General features: G+C 30.6%; 2 protein-coding genes and 2 long non-coding RNA genes across 10 annotated transcripts in view; 2 read left to right on the forward strand and 2 right to left on the reverse strand.

The window, feature by feature from the left end:
• Nucleotides 1-16000, reverse strand: part of LOC103313412 (uncharacterized) — a 158490-nt gene that overhangs the window by 104466 nt on the left and 38024 nt on the right. The gene's annotated exons all lie outside the window — the stretch shown is intronic.
• Nucleotides 1-16000, forward strand: part of LOC661767 (zinc finger protein castor homolog 1) — a 107096-nt gene that overhangs the window by 51380 nt on the left and 39716 nt on the right. For 6 of the 7 annotated variants that reach the window (XM_064358604.1, XM_064358608.1, XM_064358603.1 and 3 more), the window contains exon 2: nt 10356-10432. In XM_064358604.1, the coding sequence (XP_064214674.1) occupies nt 10366-10432 (67 nt within the window). In that variant the 5' untranslated portion in view covers nt 10356-10365. Of the gene's footprint in view, nt 1-10046; nt 10217-10355; nt 10433-16000 lie in introns of those variants that run through there. The other variant, XM_064358605.1, reaches the window with a different exon arrangement.
• On the forward strand, nt 435-1273 carry LOC135266978 (uncharacterized). Its single transcript, XR_010335200.1, has 2 exons — nt 435-985; nt 1029-1273. It is a non-coding gene; the product is annotated as an uncharacterized LOC135266978 (long non-coding RNA).
• On the reverse strand, nt 1194-2109 carry LOC135266979 (uncharacterized). The gene is made up of 2 exons (XR_010335201.1): nt 1856-2109; nt 1194-1752 (listed from the first exon to the last, which is right to left on the reverse strand). It is a non-coding gene; the product is annotated as an uncharacterized LOC135266979 (long non-coding RNA).

A 16000-nucleotide genomic window follows, 5' to 3' on the forward strand; every position in this document is an offset into this window, starting at 1 on the left:
ATTGGCACGCTGCATTCATTGCGAAGCATTTTTTTGTCAAATAAACAAACTTGTTTAAAAATAAATATGTAAATCAAAAATTCTCGTACTTTCATTTACTTAAAAAATAACCTAATATTTTTAACAATAATTTTGCACAAAATGATTTTATTTTTTTTAATTATTGTATACATTATATCTCATTTTCTTTTATTATTATATTATACAGGGTTAGTCTGCAAAAAGTATTTTTTACCATGAATATTTAAAAGTAATAGCCGCACCAAATTCAGAGTTTGCTATTAAATACTTAATGTATTCCTTTATCCTAAGTCAATTTTTCCCGAATTTTTCTACCTTTCGTTGCAACTAAAATTGATTAAAAATTTTAATGCCTATCCGTAAAATTAAAAACATAAAAATAATTAATAATTAATAGCATTTTTTTATTTATAGTCTTACGGGCTGATTTCAAGTTGAGTTACGACCCGCGCAAATCATGATTGACATAGCAACGGCGCAGTGTCAAGATGCGACCGTCGCTTCCTAATTTCAAGTCAAATTTTGCGCGCAATTTTGCTACCGTTCGCTGCGACACCTCTCGAGCAGTCGTAAGTGGATTTGCGACCTGTCAAATTTGCAATTTCATGTGAAAATGGCGGTCGGGACCAAATACTGGCCCCTTTGGTGAACGATTTACTTGAAATTGCTTGATAAATTCAAGTGAAAGTGAAAACAGTGATAATGACGAACGACTTTTGAGACTATTTTTTATCAACGGCTCTTCGGAAACCCTACTTTTTCAACAAACCCCGGCTTGATGGAACCGTTTGCAGTTCATTTCGCGGGCTTTGACGAAAAGCACCAAAAAGGGGCGTTATTCTGCCTTGAACTCCTATGTATAAGCTATATATGGCTCGACACTGGAACAAACAATAGATGGTAGGCAGCAGAGGTCACATTTTCAAAAACACAATTTTGAAAACCATCCAGGAAGTGACTGCAGGTTTGGACAAGAAAGCCCCCACAATTTATTCATTTTCCAATAGCAGCAGGAAATCCCAGTGCCGATGTTTGTTGATGATCGCGAAGAAAATAAGGAATTACTGGATGGAAGAGGAGATGCAGCAATTTTGGCCGTAAATACCTATTACCCAGGAATTGGATCATGGAAATCGGAATTTGTTGTATATTGATAAATAAACTAAATTGAAAACTGTAAAAGAATATATTTGTCTGAAAATGTACCAAAATACATTATTTGTACTGAAATAAATAATACAAAATTCATGAACTACAGCTTTTTTTAGTATGGTAGGGTTATGTATATCCACACTGAAAATTTACACAAATGTAAGTATTAAAGTCACCGTTTTAACTATAAAATTTGAAGAGGTAAGTTTAAAGTAACTGCCTGTTACTAATTTTAGTTTTTGAAACTTCTTAAATCGGTTTTGATCAAGTTTCTATAAAAGAAAGCACTTTCTTCTCGTAAAATGTTGGAGGGCTTTTCGACAATTCCAGTTTAACAGCATTATTAACAAAAGCTTTGCACTTGTTCACTGACTTCAAATTTCTTTTTCAAATCATCCACTGTCCCTGTTCTTGAACAAAATTTATGACCTGGTTCTAGGTCCTTTCTCGGAGAAATTGAATCAGTGAAAGTCTTTTTCAAACCCCAAAGATGAGTCAAACAAATTGTCTCAACGCTTTTAAATCTCATCAGCACTTGTATTTCATCCAGTTTTTCGACCGCCGGCATTTTTAATCGTTCTGAAAGAAACAACACAAAATTAAAATTGCTTTGACTTAGTATTGACCATAAATGACTGCTCACTAATATTTTTTATTACATTTTTATCATAATAATACTTACCCTTGATTTTTCTTTTCACTTTGAACACAAAAGCCAAACTCAAAATTAAAATTTGACATTTCGAAAGTCACGTGACCGGCGCAAAATTTTGCATCACGGACAAAAGTTGCTGCTACGCTGCGACATTGCACTTTATCGACTTGAGATCGGACGCATCTCGTGGTCGCAGAGAGCGCGCAAATCACCCGCGCAAAGTTGCACTGCGACCATGATTTGCACCGGTCGTATCTCACAACTTGAAATTGGCCCGTTATTCTAAAACAACAATGATGAAATTTTTGAGCAAAAATTCGTATAAAATTTGTTGCTAGCACTTATATAATTATTTTTTGGAGCTAGCATAAAAGGATTTGCATAAAAAGGCATCGTTTGTTCTCAATTTTTGCAGCAAGTTAATAGTGACTAATTAATTCATTACTTAATTAGTAATTAATTAATTTTAATTAAAAGTAATTATAGAAAACTTCTGAAAAAATTCTCAGATATAGAGAAGAATACAAAGTACTTAACTGCCAACGCTGAATTCTGTACGATTATTAGTTTTCGAGATATTATAAAATGTACTTTTAATAGGGCCACCCTGTATCTTATTTTTTGTGCTCATGAACATCATATTGTCACTTTTTCTAATTGCTTTCGGTTTTTTTAAGAAAGTGGGCTGAGACATACATTACGTTTAGAAAGTCAAATTTTGCCTACTTGATTTTAATAACAATAGAGTTACGATTCTTGCCTAAAAGATGTCGCCGATATTTAGAGTGAAATCTGTATTTTTTCTTCAATTTCTGATTTATTCTGGAAAAAGGATCATAGTTTTCTCCTTGACATACAATAAAAAATTGTTTTTTTTAAGACTGCTTATAAACAACTAATTTGTTTGTCATTGTTATCAAGCATACATAAACATCAAGTAGGCACTTTGTATTAATTGTTTTGGATTTTTTATCAAATAAGTAAACTTTTTAAGGAGTTAGGTCGAAAAATCCACGAATTCAAACATCCAGTGGGCTGGGAAATACATGACATGTAGAAAGTCACTTGATTTTTAATCATTATAGCATTATTTTTTATAATAAAATTGAATAACTGATTTATTTTAGTGGCAAGGAAAAAATTACTCACGTTTTGTGCGAACTACTACGTTTTATTATACAAGTTGTGTTAAAATGATTCTCATCTAGTCAACTTTGAAAATGATTTACATGTAAAAAAATCGACCGCTTGGCTCAATTGAAGCCTCTGTTAATATATGTCAATATTTGACAGTCAAACTGACAAATTTCAATTAATTACATTCAAAAGTTTTGGTAAAAAGCAACTAAAACTTATTTCCGAAGTGAAGAGTTAATAATAAATGGAGAATTAGTTATTTGCAGCGACATTTTTATTCACAGGTGACTTGATGAAAATCATTTTAACACACTTTGTACTTGGTGTATTATTTTTATAAAAAAAGATATCGAAAAAATTAATAAAACTGGACGTAGAACATTTGAATTTTCGTGCTCAAACCATTTGAAATTAGTTAATTAGCTAGCCAATTAATTTTGAAGTTAATCAGGTGTGTACAAATTGTCAATTGTTTATGCCAGTTGTGCTTACGTATTTCAATGATAATTTAGTAGGCCTGCACGTTTCTGCGAAATTAATTGGATAAAAAATTCTAGGTCGACTAGATTTCACATTAGAATCGATGTAAAGCTTTCAATTGTTCCCGTATTTGTATCAAAGACTGCTTGATTTATATGCAAACTTATGCATAAAATAAATCTAGACTTGCTAAATTATTGGGCTGAATTAATTGTTTTGACATAAAATTTGAATGCTCACCCGGATCATGCGTCCAGTAGGCGTGTTGTGTTGTGTATACCGGGTGTCCCTATTTATTCGTAAAAATCGCCATCGCCTCGTAAACAATTAAAATAAATTTTGTAAGGCGCCGAACCCATTTTCTCGTTATAAATTTTCATTTTATTCAAATTGTGTGATGTGGGTTTAACAACAATACCATTATCACTTTAGTTAACATAATTCCATATAGCAAAGTATCCGAAGGAATGTCGTGTAATGCTGCGTTACGCTTAATTAAACTTCAGACGGCTTCATTTTCAATGAGCGACCCGTCACGTGACCCATTTCGCCACACTGAATCCATTGATGTTTGCCAATGGGACGCGAAGGCGAAGAGAAAAATTCATATAAAGTCATTTCTTTAAAAAACTGTATTCAACTTTGAATTTTTTGTGTCGCGAGCATTTTTCCCGAATGATGTATTATCGTGTCGCGAGATATTTCTGGCGTTTTGTTTTTGTCCGAAATGCGAGAAATTTTAATAAGTTTTTGTGTGCGTCATGGTGTAAATGCGTGTACGAGAGCTCGGAAATGTTAATTTTTAAATTCCACTGTATTGTTGCGGAAATTTAATATTACGGGAGATAGCGAACAAATTGTTGTAATCTCGGCGAGCGTGAAAGAACAACTGATTTTGAATAATTAACAACTAATTACACCACAAATAGAACACTCTGACACGTAACGGTCACACTTATAGAACGAAATTCGGAAGATTCTGTTCTTTGTGCACTTATTTTAAGCTAAGAAATTTTGTTTAGTTCTAAATGTTCAATCATTACGTATTTCTAAAGGACGGACACGTAACGGTTACACTTACAGAACCCAGCGTTGTGTATGTTTTTTTGTAAAGTTTGTATTTTTAAGTTCATAATTTAGACATGATTTATCTATTTTTTCTAATTATTATTCAATCCTTACATATTTCCAAAGGACGGACACGTAACGGTCACACTTATAGAACGAGTTTTTGAAGGTTGTGTTCTAGACGTTCCACAGTTGCGTATTTAAGCATTTAAGCTCAGAAATTGCTACACTCTTTATGTAGAACAAAATTTTGTTTAGTTCGAAATGTTTAACCCTTACGTATTTATAATTACAAAGAACAGACACGCAACAGTCACACTCATAGAACGAGATTTTGAAGGTTTATCGTTCTGAACGTTCCACTGTTGCGTATCAGCGTTACATAGGAATTTATTGTAAAATTTGCATTTTTAAGTTCAAGAATTACAAAATTAAGCGAATTTAATTAAATAATTAAAATAAAACTAAACCACTTTGACTCGTAACAGTCACACTTATAGAACGAGGTTTGGAAGATTTTGTACTGGACGGTTCCACCGTTGCGCATTTAAGCACAAAAAATAAAATAAACTTGTATATAGAACAGGATTTAAATTTTTTTAATTTTGATCAAATTATTCAATCTTTACACATTTCTGAAGGACGGACACGTAACGGTTACACTTACAGAACGAGATTTGTTGTCGTTCTGCAGTTGAAATTTTTTGTAAAATTTGCATTTTTAAGTTGAAAAATTATAAAATGAAGCTAATTAAATTAATTAACCCACAAATAGATTACTCTGACACGTAACGGTGACACTTATAGAACGAGATTCGGAAAGTTTTTTAGTTCTGGACATACCACCGTTGCGTATTTCAGCATTTAAGTTCAAAAACTACAGTTTTTTTGTAGAACACAATTTATAAATTTTGTTTAGTTCTAAATGTTCAACCCTTACGCATTTCTAAAGGACGAAAGAGAATTAAAACACAAATAAACCAGTGACACGTAACGGTCACACTTATAGAACGAGAGTTGAATGTTTTGTGGTTCTAAACGTTCCACCGTTGCGTAAAGATTTTTTTTTGTTAAAATATTAATTAATTCTGAAAAAAATTACAGATATAAAGAAAAGTCATCCAATTTTGTTCTAAATGTTCAACCTTTACGTATCTCCAAAGTGACTAATTAATTTTTCAACCTTAATAGGTACATACCACTGAATTTATAGAACCAGGTGTGTTCTAAACATTGCGTATTTTTGCGTAATATCAACCAACAAAGGCAACTGATACTAATACTAAGTATAAACACTTAATTGTACTTATTGACTTATAAATTTCTTTTTAATTTTTTAGATTTTTGGGAAAACTAACAAATTTTTTAAATGCCAGAAAAGTTTACAGTTGCGTAAACTAAATTTGTGTCTTTGTTTTTTCATTTGCATGAAATTGATTTAAAATCCAGGGTTAGAATTCGTTCGGGTTTGCCGTTGCGTAACATAGATTTTTGGAATAATTTCGACTTTTGTGCAAAAATTTGGGTCAGAAACGTGAGAATTGTGCAAAAACTAGCACAATTAATCGCGTTCTCGACGCTCTGACGTACAAAATGTAAATAAATGCAAATTCGTGAAATTTAACAAATTTTTTATTGTTTTAGTGTTATAATTAGTTTTTTTATCGAGTCGTCGGCTCAAAACTTGTTATTCAGCGGAGGGTTCGGTGAATCGAGAGGGCTCATCGATGTTCATCTGTCTCACGGCCTGTTTGATTTATAGAAAAATCATTAAGAATGCTGGATGTTAATTCCGTGACGTGGAAAAATAATAATAATGATAAAAAACGAAGTCGTATTGTGAACTATCTGGTGTATCATTAATCATTCAAGGGTTTTACATTTAAATAAAAGAATTGTATGGATCATTTATCAACGTGGCTAATACAATGAGCAAGCGCAAAACGAGCGTTAAAATTATGGAAATAAGTTGATAATTTTTGTGTCACTTCTAACTACAACACCATTTTAATTGGTGTGTGTTTATTAAAGACACCTAAACGCCTCACGGACAAGAATAAAACGCAGCCTACTTAGAATTAAAATTATATTTTATTGTAGTTAAAATTTACAGTCTTCTGGGATATAAAATTTTATGGGTTTTGTGTAATAAATTCTCCATTGCAAAGAAAAATTAGTTTTATTGAAAATATGATTTAATGTTACTAGTTTACTTTTATTATAGCGAGTTATTTTATACCGGACTTTATACCATATATGTTTTAATTCCGTACGTGAAATACGACCGAGCCAACTTTTTCATTTCACACTAAACCAACAGATAGACCAATAAACATTGTAACGCCAACCTTGAACCGATTTAGATTCCATTCTTTCAATCAAAATCGTTCCACAAGTGCCACCGTTGCGTACAACATGTCTGTATGCAAAACGATCGATCCGGCTCGAAGGAACAACGAAACAATGAGGGTGATAAATCCATTAACGTCGTAAAGAGGGGGCCGCGGACCAAAAAGCGCCAATATTTCATAGTCTTCATAAAGGAAACATTGAAAGGGATAATTTTTATTTTTTCGGGGGTTGTAATACGAACACAGATGGTCGTATGCAAATTCGGAACCCTTGCACTGTGTCTATACACACCGAATTTAAATAATTCGCTCGATCAGAACAAGAATTGAGCGTGCTACGATGGAGAGAATAACGACGAGTTAGAAGGGCGCCAACAACGAACAGTTGCTCGATAAATCAACTTTTTTCAACGAGATATTAAAAATTTTTTCGGGGCTGAAAGCCGATTACAAGTCGAGTAGGCGGCGATGGGTCCAGCGTTACATTTTTTTTTTCTATTAAATAATTTCTCAGTGTGCTCTAGTCAAAAGAAATGACTCATGTGGTACACAATTCAAGGAATATTTGAGCTTCTCGTTCTGAACGTTCAACCGTTGCGTACTACCTGAAAAAATATTACTTTTTTCGTTCTAAACACGCTATTTTTTGGCATTGCCTCAAGAAGTTTCTTCAAACAAACTTAGTGATTCACATGTGATGATTTGACCTACCACAGTGAAGTTTATTGTTACGTAATGAGTTTTTTTTAGATTTTTTTAATCAAAAATGCTGCGTAAATACACGACATACCGTTGTTATTTTACTTTTTTTTAGTAAAATTTTCACTGAAGTGTTTTTTTACTGTTCTATTTTTTGACGTATTCAAAACTCAAAAAAATATATACCCAGTGACAATGACTCTACTGGAGTGTTCTATGAAATTTTTGGACAATTTGTTCAGAAATACCACAAAATTCACGTAAGATGACGGCCTGACACACCTAAAATGGTAGCACATACCTAGTCGTCTTCTTACTTAAATCACCTTGTATACGAAAAGTTTGTAACGCAAAAATTTATTTTTATATAAAAGTGAATTGTAAAGTTAACTAACGCGCTCGTTCTGAACGTTTAACCGTTGCGTATTCATTGAAAAAATAAAAGATCGGAACCTAAAACAGATTTTTTTTATTTTTTTCGTTCCAAACATGCAACTGTTGCGTATTAGGAAGTTGTTTACATATTTTGGCATTGTCTCAACAAATTTCTGCATACAAAGTTAGTGATTCACGTGAGATGACGAGCTTAACACAGATGAACTACGACAGTGAATATTATTGTAGCGTAGTGATTTTTTTTAGAATTTTTTAATACTAAGTTTTGTGAATTTTTATTTTAATTTTTGTAAAATTTTTACTGAAAAGTGTTTTTTTACTGTTTTATTTTTTCATGATTCTATGTTTTTAAACAGTTTGCTCAGAAATACCACTTGATTCACCTAAGATGACGCCCTGACACACCTAAAATACTGTTATATACCTAATCGTCATCTTACTTGAACCACCTTTTATACAAAAAAATATTGAAGTAAAAGTTTGTTTTTATACAAAACTAAATTATGAAGTTATTGGTTGCGTAATGCGTTCGTTCTGAACGTTTAACCGTTGCGTATTCATTGAAAAAATAAAAGATCGGAACCTAAAACAGATTTTTTTTATTTTTTTCGTTCCAAATATGCAACTGTAGCGTATTAGGAAGTTGTTTACATATTTTGGCATTGTCTCAACAAATTTCTGCATACAAACTTAGTGATTCACGTGAGATGACGAGCTTAACACAGATGAACTACGACAGTGAATATTATTGTAGCGTAGTGATTTTTTTAGAATTTTTTAATACTAAGTTTTGTGAATTTTTATTTTAATTTTTGTAAAATTTTTACTGAAATGTGTTTTTTTACTGTTTTATTTTTTCATGATTCTATGAACAGTTTGTTCAGAAATACCACTTGATTCACCTAAGATGACGCCCTGACACACCTAAAATGCTATTATATACCTAATCGTCATCTTACTTGAACCACTTATTATACAAAAAAAAATAATGAAGTAGAAGTTTATTTTTATACAAAACTGAATTATGAAGTTAATGGTTGCGTAATGCGTTCGTTCTGAACGTTTAACCGTTGCGTATTATCTGAAAAAATAAAAGATTTAAACCTAAAACAGAACTTTTTTATTTTTTCGTTCCAAACACGCAACTGTTGCGTATTTAGGAAAATGTTTACCATTTTTTTTGGCAATAATTTCTTCATACAAACTTGGTGATTCACCTGAGATGACGAGCTTAACACAAATAAGATTATTCAAAATAAATAAATGAAATAAAATAAAACTTTAAAAAACATATACATAGTGAAAATGATTCTATTGGAGTTTTTGTGATGTTTTTAGACAGTTTGTTTAGAAATAACACATGAATACAATCACATAATCGTCATCTTACTTGAACCACCTTGTACACAAAAAAATGTTTACTATTTTTAGACGTGTTTTTAAAACAATTCTTCAACCACGTTCTATTTGTCCTGCTGTTACGTATCCCAGCAAATTTGGCACGCCACTGGTCGTTTTGTGCAAATGATGTTATTCTAATCAATTTTTTGTATAATTGCGGAGATAAATCACTGAATACATTTAATTTTGTTTAAAATTAGTTGCGGGAATTAGTCACGCGAAGTTATAACTTGGCTCAACAAATTCATAAATCAAAAAACAAGATCCGTTTTCGCGTCAACATTTAAACATTCAAATTTGGAACACTTGATAGATATTATCTAATTTCACTTTATTTTCCCATTATTATATTTGGACGTTTTGTGGGTCAAGCGTCTTAAACCCGATTTTACTTTTCCATATTCGGACTTGTTTCGGCTAATTATACGATTTGGAGTAAAACTTTTAATCGATTTAATGAAAAAACAAGACTTTGTAGGCTATCACGAATTGGGGAAAAACTCGTGATGCGTTTGGAGTTCGTTGGAGAAAAAAGAGAGTAGAGTGCCTGGATGAGAGAGAGAGCGCGAGTCCGGGCAATTAAACATTTTTAGAGTCACACCGCGAGTCTCTAATAAATATTTATGGCATTGTTTAAGTTATTGTTCTGTTCATATTAGGGCGTGTCCATAAGTTTCAAATGTTTCATTACTAACGTTTATTACATCCTATACACGGGATTTCTACGTTTGACCTGCTTTAACGAATCAACGAAACATATTCATAAAGTGTGACGATGCCTTCACGTCTCATCATTTGTCACCTCCGTGGAAAAAATCGACGATTTGCGTAACAATGAGCAAAAACACAAATTCAGGTCAGGCCGCGTTTTTGATGATTTATCGCAATTTCTAGTTCGATTCGAAACGGATCGGTTAATTGTTTTTCGCGAAATTTTATGTTTACGACTGTTCGTTCGCTGAAATTAATTTCATAGTGCTTTTCTTTCGTTACAGGGATGTCTGGATGTTGGCTACAATGGCTACAGTTACTTCCGGCCTTCTTTCTCCAAATTCGTATGGCCTGAATCCAGGTAATTCAATTTTCATACTCGTGAGTTTCAGAAAAATTAATTGCACGATCTGTGCTTGTTATGGCTTTTGAATGTAATGGAAATAAATTAAATGGTGAAACAATTGAGACATTGTTAGAATCTTTTGTGCACTATTGAGATGTTAATAAAAGAACAGACAGGGAACATGTCGTGTTGATATTTTTATATTCCTTTTAGTGTCTTCATAACATTTAAAAATAAATGGAAAATGAAAAAAAAAACTAGCAAAAAATTCATTATAACATAAAGAACAATAAAGTAAATCAGAAATTGTAAAACTCTTCAAAGTTAAAAATTTAGAGAAAGTTTATAAAAAATTAGTGATCTTGATGTATACTTGTTATTGCATTTGAATATAATGGAAATAGGTGAATCAGTTGGGACATTGTTAGTTGTTTTCTGAACTACTGAGATGTTAATAAAGGTTTCGACAAAGAAATGTGTTTAAATTTTTAAGTTCCTTTTAAACCTTTTACAAAATGATGATGCAAAAGAATACAAAAAAGAACTACAGAAAAGACAAGAACTAACATAAAAAATACAGACAATAAATAATGAAATGAAGTGGATGAAACTCTTCAAACTTGTTAACTAAAAGAATATTTTATAAAGCAAAAAAAAAGTCGACGAAATTTTGACAGAAGAAGAGAAAAAGTAGAAAAAAAAATTCAGTGTAATATAAAGAAGAATAAAAAAGAGATAAAAAATCTTAAAACTAAGAAAAAAATAAGAGAAATTGTATTAAAAAAATGGTAGTTACACCAACAAATATTTCTTAAAAAAAAAAGTTCGAACTAATTTCTTTCATTCTTGTATTTAAATAGAACTTGGCCTGAATTTTCGTCAAAGATTTTTATTTTATCAGAGAGAAATGTAGAGAGTGAGGAACATAAAATATATAACAACAAAAACGTGAGAGAAGGAAGAGAAGAAAAGAAATAAAGGAAAACAAAAAGAAGAAAATGAACAGAACATGAAAAATTGGTACGCAAATTCATAATTGTGGTGTTAAAAGTGCTTTAGAAAAAAACCTTTAATCAATTTTATTATAACTAACACAAAGGTAGAACAAAAACCAGTGGAAAACAAAGAAAAACATGAATCATGATGGAAAAATCCCCGAAATCTATTAAAATCTATTGTTATACAAATCAAGAAGATGATTTTGTGTAAAAAAGAGTTTTGAATAAACAGATTTTAATCTAGAAACGTGACTGATTACTAAACCAATTCCTAATGACCATATAATTGAAAAAAAATATAAGTACATAAAAAGTACAGACAATAAATAAAGAAAAAAACGAACAAAATCTTTCAAACTTGGGTATCTACTAAACGAATATTTCATAAAAAAAAATGAGCGACGAAAATATAAAACTGAAAATGAGCGTTTTAATCAAGTGCTCTGAGACCTTTTCTCAAGATATGCAAATCTTTAACCTCTCAAGCTGTTAACTAGAGAAGAGGAAAAAGACGAAAGAAAATAGAAAAATCAATCGAAAAATTCATTTAACACAAAGAAGAACAAAAAAGTGAATGAAAATCATAAAACTAGAAAAATAGGGACAGAAAGTACATAAAAAATTAGCCACCTTTTAATGGTGTATTTCAGGAACACTTCAATTTTATTTAAAATAAAAAAGCAACAAAGGTACAAAAAAATTGTTCTCGAGGAGAAATGTTAGGAGATGAGAAACATCAAAAATAACAAAAACTTGAGAGAATGAAGAGGAGAAAGGAGGAGAAGAATATTTCATATAGCAAAAAAAAAAAGAAAAGAAATATATATAAAGCTGGAAATGAGCGTTTTCTTTTCTCAAGAGTTGCAAATGTTGAAACTCTCGAAATGTTGACAAAAGATGAGGGAAAATGAAAAAAATCTAGCGAAAAATTTTGTGAAAAACAAAGAAGAACAAAAAAAAGGGTATTTATAAAAAACAGTGAACACTTCAATTTTATTTAAAATAAAAAAGCAACAAAGGTATAAAAAAATAGTTCTCGAGGAGAAATGTTAGGAGATGAGAAACATCAAAAATAACAAAAACTTGAGAGAATGAAGAGGAGAAAGGAGGAGAAGAATATTTCATATAGCCAAAAAAAAGAAAAGAAATATATATAAGGCTGGAAATGAGCGTTTTCTTTTCTCAAGAGTTGCAAATGTTGAAACTCTCGAAATGTTGACAAAAGATGAGGAAAAATGAAAAAAAATCTAGCGAAAAATTTCGTGAAAAACAAAGAAGAACAAAAAAAAGGGTATTTATAAAAAACAGTGAACACTTCAATTTTATTTAAAATAAAAAAGCAACAAAGGTATAAAAAAATAGTTCTCGAGGAGAAATGTTAGGAGATGAGAAACATCAAAAATAACAAAAACTTGAGAGAATGAAGAGAAGAAAGGAGAAGAATATTTCATATAGCAAAAAAAAAGAAAAGAAATATATATAAAGCTGGAAATGAGCGTTTTCTTTTCTCAAGAGTTGCAAATGTTGAAACTCTCGAAATGTTGACAAAAGATGAGGAAAAATGAAAAAAAATCTAGCGAAAAATTTTGTGAAAAACAAAGAAGAACAAAAAAAAGGGTATTTATAAAAAACAGTGAACACTTCAATTTTATTTAAAATAAAAAAGCAACAAAGGTATAAAAAAATAGTTCTCGAGGAGAAATGTTAGGAGATGAGAAACATCAAAAATAACAAAAACTTGAGAGAATGAAGAGAAGAAAGGAGAAGAATATTTCATATAGCAAAAAAAAAGAAAAGAAATATATATAAAGCTGGAAATGAGCGTTTTCTTTTCTCAAGAGTTGCAAATGTTGAAACTCTCGAAATGTTGACAAAAGATGAGGAAAAAAAGAAAAAAAACCTAGCGAAAAGTTTTGTAAAAAACAAATAGTGAACTTTTAACGGTATACCATAGGAAAACAGTTTTTTTTTTAGTATTTAAACAGAACATATTGCCTGAATGTTATTCAGGTTATTCAAAGTTATTTAATTCTATTTTATTAAAAAATATTGAGTAACACAACATAATAACAAAAACGTGAGAGAAGGAAAAGAAGAAATAATGAGACTAAATAGATGAAAATGAAGAGGATTTCAAAAATATGAAAAACTAACGCAAATCAGTTATTCTGGAAAAATTTGCTATAGAATAAAGCCTTTAATCATTTTTATCATATAAGAAAAACCATTGGAAAACAAAAAGGAATAAAAAAGAACAAGAAATAATGCGTCATGATGGAAAAACCCCCGAACCGAATTAAAATCTATTGTCATACAAATCAAGAAGATGATTTTGTGTAAAAAAGAGCTTTGAATAAACGGATTTGAGTCTAGACACGTGATGTACAAAACCGGAATCGGAGCAGTTGCGTTCATTCTGTGCACAATATAATCTCCGTCCCCTTTGCATTAAAAATTCGAAACAATTGCGGCGAAAGCACGCCGTCGTCCATATGGGAAATGTTTGTAAAAAAAAGTCTGCGTCCTCCCGATTCCGAGAAGCGAAAATTTTAATTGTGAGTAGCGGCGGCGGACGGATTCCTTCGACTTTTTACCGGATTTCGTAAAACCGTCACGTTCTCTCGTATTCATTTAGAGAAATATTTGGGTAAAAACTTACGCCAGACCAACGTGAATTTTTGACAGCGGCCAAAAAACAAATTGGGCGATGAAACCGGCCGCAGACTCTCTTCTTCGTGTTTGCACATACTTTTAACATTATTTATCTACAAGACGTTAACCAAATGTTATTTAATACCAGCTTTTTCACTCCACAACGATTGCTTGAATTTTAAATACAAGAGTGATTCATGCCATTTTTTCGAATTTCTTCGCGGAATGTAATTAATTCAGCAACAGGATCATCCTCTCTCACCTTTGCACACAAAAGGCGATTTTCGAAAGTTTGCTTTGTATTCAAGATTGCTTCACTTATTTCTGTTATTTATCACACTTTTTTCCCGACTCCTAATTACCTTGTATCAGTATTCCATTTTAAAACCGAATGATTTATTGTTAATTAACTTGTCAGAGCTTTACAAAAATACATTTTTCAACCAAAAGCTAATGTTTCGCTTTCGGACCGATTATTATGCAAGGAGGTCGTTCGAAATATGCAAAACAACTAGAAAAGTGGTTTATTGTCGCACAAAATAATTTTTTTACAATTTGCTTTAATTAAATCACCCATTTTCACACGTTTCTCATTATCTCAATTAATCAGCATTTAATAATAAAGCCCTCTTCACGCACTCATCGTCTTAAAATTTAAGCTCATTTTAATTACTTAATTTAATTAATTAACTGGTGCGACTGGTTTCTAGCGAAGCTTGAATTTTAATAGCTTTCAGTAGCGCGTATCCCATCATTTTTATGTTATTTATTTATTTTGTTATCATTTTTTTATGTTTTTATTCTCATTTATTACAATTTTTAGTGATCCGTAAGTTTTTTGAAAAAATATTTATAGGATTTTAGGTATTTAAGTAATTAGAACAATGATAAGATAACAATTCGAAATAGGTAGTTTTTTTAATAAATCAAAGTATTCCCAGATCTAATATTGAACAGTTATAAAAAAATAAGAGTTTTTTTACTTTTTTTCGTTTTCTTTCTGATATTTTATTCTCATTTCCCACTACTTTTAATAATAATATAATTTTAATAATTTTTCTCTAGACTGATGAAATAGAGGAAAAAGAACAACAGAGTTCAATATGAATATTTTTGTTTTTTTTTACTTTTTATAAAAGTGAGCATATCCATGATCTAACGTTGAAAAACTACAATGTTTTTTGACTATACTTTTTTTTTTTTTTAATCCTGTTTTGTGATTTTATATTTTTATAATATCTCTGTTTAAATAAAAGAATACCTGTGTAATAATTATTGCGGTTGTAACTTTTTTTTAATAATTTATTGTCTTTTAAGATTCCACGATCTACCGCTAAAAATTGCTATATTTTTATATTTTTTCCTTATTTTTATTAGCTTTTACGAAAAATTTCAGGATTTTTGGATACATTTTTTTAAATTTTGTTCTACTTTTTTATTCTCTTTTCTTCCAAACCTCTCTAATTTTCAACTTCCAAAAAAAACTCTCGCTATACTCTATTTAAATGGAAAAGTGAAACAGTTCGAACATTTTTTTGATGTTTTTGTTGCCCTTTTTACGTTAAATTATATTGTGGCATTTTTATAATTTGGGAATTGTAAAACATCTATTTTTTTACTTTCTTTAAAAGTTTTAGGATTTTTGGCTACATTTTCTACTTTATGGTTCCCTTTTCTTACAATCTTTAATAATTCTTAAGTTTTGAAAAAAATTCGCGATAGATTTTATGTATTTAAGTAAAGAGAACAATGATAACAATTCGAAATAGGTAGTTTTTTAATAAATTAAAGCATTCCCAGATCTAACCTTCAAAAGTTATAAAAAAAATATTAGTTTTTAAGAGTTCTGGGAGTTTTTTACATTTTTTTCGTTTTCTTTCTGATATTTTTCTCGTTTCTCGATATTTTTAATAATTTTATAGTACCTACCGAA

This window comes from Tribolium castaneum, chromosome 8 (genome assembly GCF_031307605.1).
Source record: "Tribolium castaneum strain GA2 chromosome 8, icTriCast1.1, whole genome shotgun sequence".
In the NCBI taxonomy this organism is placed as follows: Eukaryota; Metazoa; Arthropoda; class Insecta; order Coleoptera; family Tenebrionidae; genus Tribolium; species Tribolium castaneum.